Below are 2,694 nucleotides of genomic sequence, written 5' to 3'. Positions count from 1 at the left end.
AAAAATTAGTAGATGGTACTTGTTGAAGAAACAATATATTTAACCTAATTTACAATTTACAAATAAAATGAATGACAATTAAGCCTAAAATTACAAAGACACATGGTAGTGTCTTTGTAGTACAAAAGGATATCACTAAACATTAATTAAAAAACTCTAACCTTACAAGAAGTATCTACAAATTTAACTAAACGTATGTTATTGAAACCAAATAACTACAAATAATAATATTAATATCAAAATATTTAAAAATCTATTCACACTTCTATTGGTGGAGGGTTGTCGCATAATGATTTTCATGCTAGAAGCAGTTGAACTACATTGATCTTGAGGTATGTGGAAGCTCAAGGCTTGTGGAATGTGAAAAAAATTTTGCATATAGAGGGTAACACTGAACGAGAATAGCTATTTATGTGAATGGTGATAATGTATCATACTGGAAGTAAAAATTCTTGGCTTACAAAATTACCAGCCAAGCCCAGACTGGTTGGGATTAAGGTAATTAAAAAGAAACAACAACAAAGGATACACTAGAGCCAATAGAAATATAAGTTTTCACTCTAGCCTGAAATTCTTCCCAAGTGTCAATGGACAGAGGTGATTGGAATTCTGGAAAAGATAGATTTCCTAATGAAGTTCTTCTTTCTTGTGCTGTAGTTTGAGACACATTTTTTCCATGTCCTTCAACCTCCATTTGATTTGTTCTGCTTTGTATGACATATATTTTATCTATAATAATACATTTACAGGTAGATTAATACACATAAATCATCTTAACTTTAAAGCATTACAGATAATTTAACAAATTCTGTAATACCACAAATTACTAGGTACTACATTCTACAGGTCATTTGATAACATAGAATCTGAAAGACAACAAAGGGCCCTTTGGCCAATCATGGCTATACCAATCATTTCATCACTCCTCTGCCTATATCCAGACCTGTCTGCCCAAGTACTTATCGAGCCTTCTAATGAACTCTCTCAATCTTCTTATAGATAATTTAGTAACTAATGAAGGAGTAACAAATACAGATAGCTTAATAAATAATAATGTAATTTCATACAATATAAAGTACTATATAGTGTAATAAATAATGAAGTAAAAATTAATACAACAGTCTTAAGCTTTGAAGGAGTAGAATATCAAAGAGGCATGCCTTCAAGAAAATATAGATAGATTTTTATGCAATTAATTACATGTTCATGCATAGTTAATATTTTACCATTTACTTTAAGACTGATATAATTAGCCTATGTTACGATAAAGTAAAAATATTAAACCCATTGAAACAGTTTCTAAATAGGCCACCAATTTCTCAATATCATGGATTCAGATAGATATTTACAAAACCAAAGAAGTTACAATCAGGTAATACCATTTCAGAAATAAAGTATAATAAATGTGACCTAGTCTATAGTAGACTGACTACAAAGTAGGATGGTTTTAAACTATTGAAATTTGTGCTTGCTTCCTAAACATAAAAGTAATTTTACACTACAAATTTCAAAAGAAAAAACTTAAAAAATTTTGTATCTTGTATTCTCTTATATTTTGTTATTATTACAACATATTCATATTTTGCAGTTACTTATATATATAAATATTGCTCTCAAAATATCACTTGTGTGAACACTGTCCCAAAATTAAAGTATATCAATTAACTGTGTTGACAATGGGTATAAAGAACAAATCACAAAAAATTTTGGTTATAAATTAACATTCAACACTTGTGTCGGTTGGGAAAAAAAGTTCACCATTTCTCTCATCCCAACACAACATAATATAAAACTTTCTTGTAAACTCTTTTTAACTGAATACTTACAAAGCAAGTTTTATGTTTCTATACATATTTCATTTAAACATAATTCAAAATAATAAAACTGAAATATTGCTGTCATCAGGCTATATTATTTATGTATAGAGGCCAAACGACTTAGTGATTGTTACTTTTTTTAAATTATATATTTTGGGTCTATTTTACCCTTGACAGGACATTGATTTTCATAACTGATTTGCAATTTAATACATATTTCACTTTATTATAATAAAAGTTTACATTAACTTCTAATGTTTCACATAAATTTAAAAGCTATCTAAAGAAAACAAATGTTTACGAATTCAAGGCTGTTCCAATTTGTTCGCATTGGGTCAACATAATTCGAAACATATGTACTTAAATTCTGTACAATAATACTTTATAGTAAGAAAATATCTAATTCGTATTAGAAATATGAAACAAAATTTTTTTCAGAATACATGTTAAAAGTAAATAAATCTTGAAGCATCTTACAAATAAAGGCTCCTTGTAAGTTTTATATGCAATAGGAGGGAAACTTCAACCATAAGAAGCATTTAGGCTTAAGCATAGCCAGGGAGCAACAAAGGTACTAGGTGCTGATTGTTCTTAATAATATAAGTGTATTAAATTTACTTTTGCAATTGATTTTCAATTAAAATTCTTTATGCATGCTTTATATTTGCATATGGTATTGGATTACACTGTTAAACTAAAATTAATATGACCTTTAGTTTTAGTATAATCTTGTGGTGACTAAAAAAAGAAATAATAATTTATTTTATATTTTTGCGTCAGCGAGATCACGTGACTAGTATCACGCCACTCGTTTTATAGAACTATCCTGTTCCTTCGGGAGTGCTCTAGCATTTGCTAGATGGGAGATGGTCTGGTA

General features: G+C 28.6%; 1 protein-coding gene across 1 annotated transcript in view; it reads right to left on the bottom strand.

Annotated features, from left to right (window-relative positions):
* The window catches only part of LOC106467076, a 38,600-nt gene extending 36,203 nt beyond the window's left edge, over positions 1–2,397 (bottom strand). Inside the window, exons 1-2 of the mRNA XM_013927394.2 lie at positions 2,295–2,397; positions 530–729 (exon numbers count right to left, since the gene is read on the bottom strand). Coding sequence (XP_013782848.1) covers positions 530–694 — 165 coding nt within the window. The 5' untranslated portion in view covers positions 695–729; positions 2,295–2,397. The remainder of the gene's footprint in view (positions 1–529; positions 730–2,294) is intronic.
* Between the last annotated feature and the right edge of the window lie 297 nt (positions 2,398–2,694).

Source organism: Limulus polyphemus, unplaced genomic scaffold (genome assembly GCF_000517525.1).
Source record: "Limulus polyphemus unplaced genomic scaffold, Limulus_polyphemus-2.1.2 Scaffold2480, whole genome shotgun sequence".
Classification (NCBI taxonomy): Eukaryota; Metazoa; Arthropoda; class Merostomata; order Xiphosura; family Limulidae; genus Limulus; species Limulus polyphemus.
The sequence above is the reverse complement of the archived record's forward strand: the minus strand, read 5'-3'. Positions and strand labels throughout refer to the sequence as shown.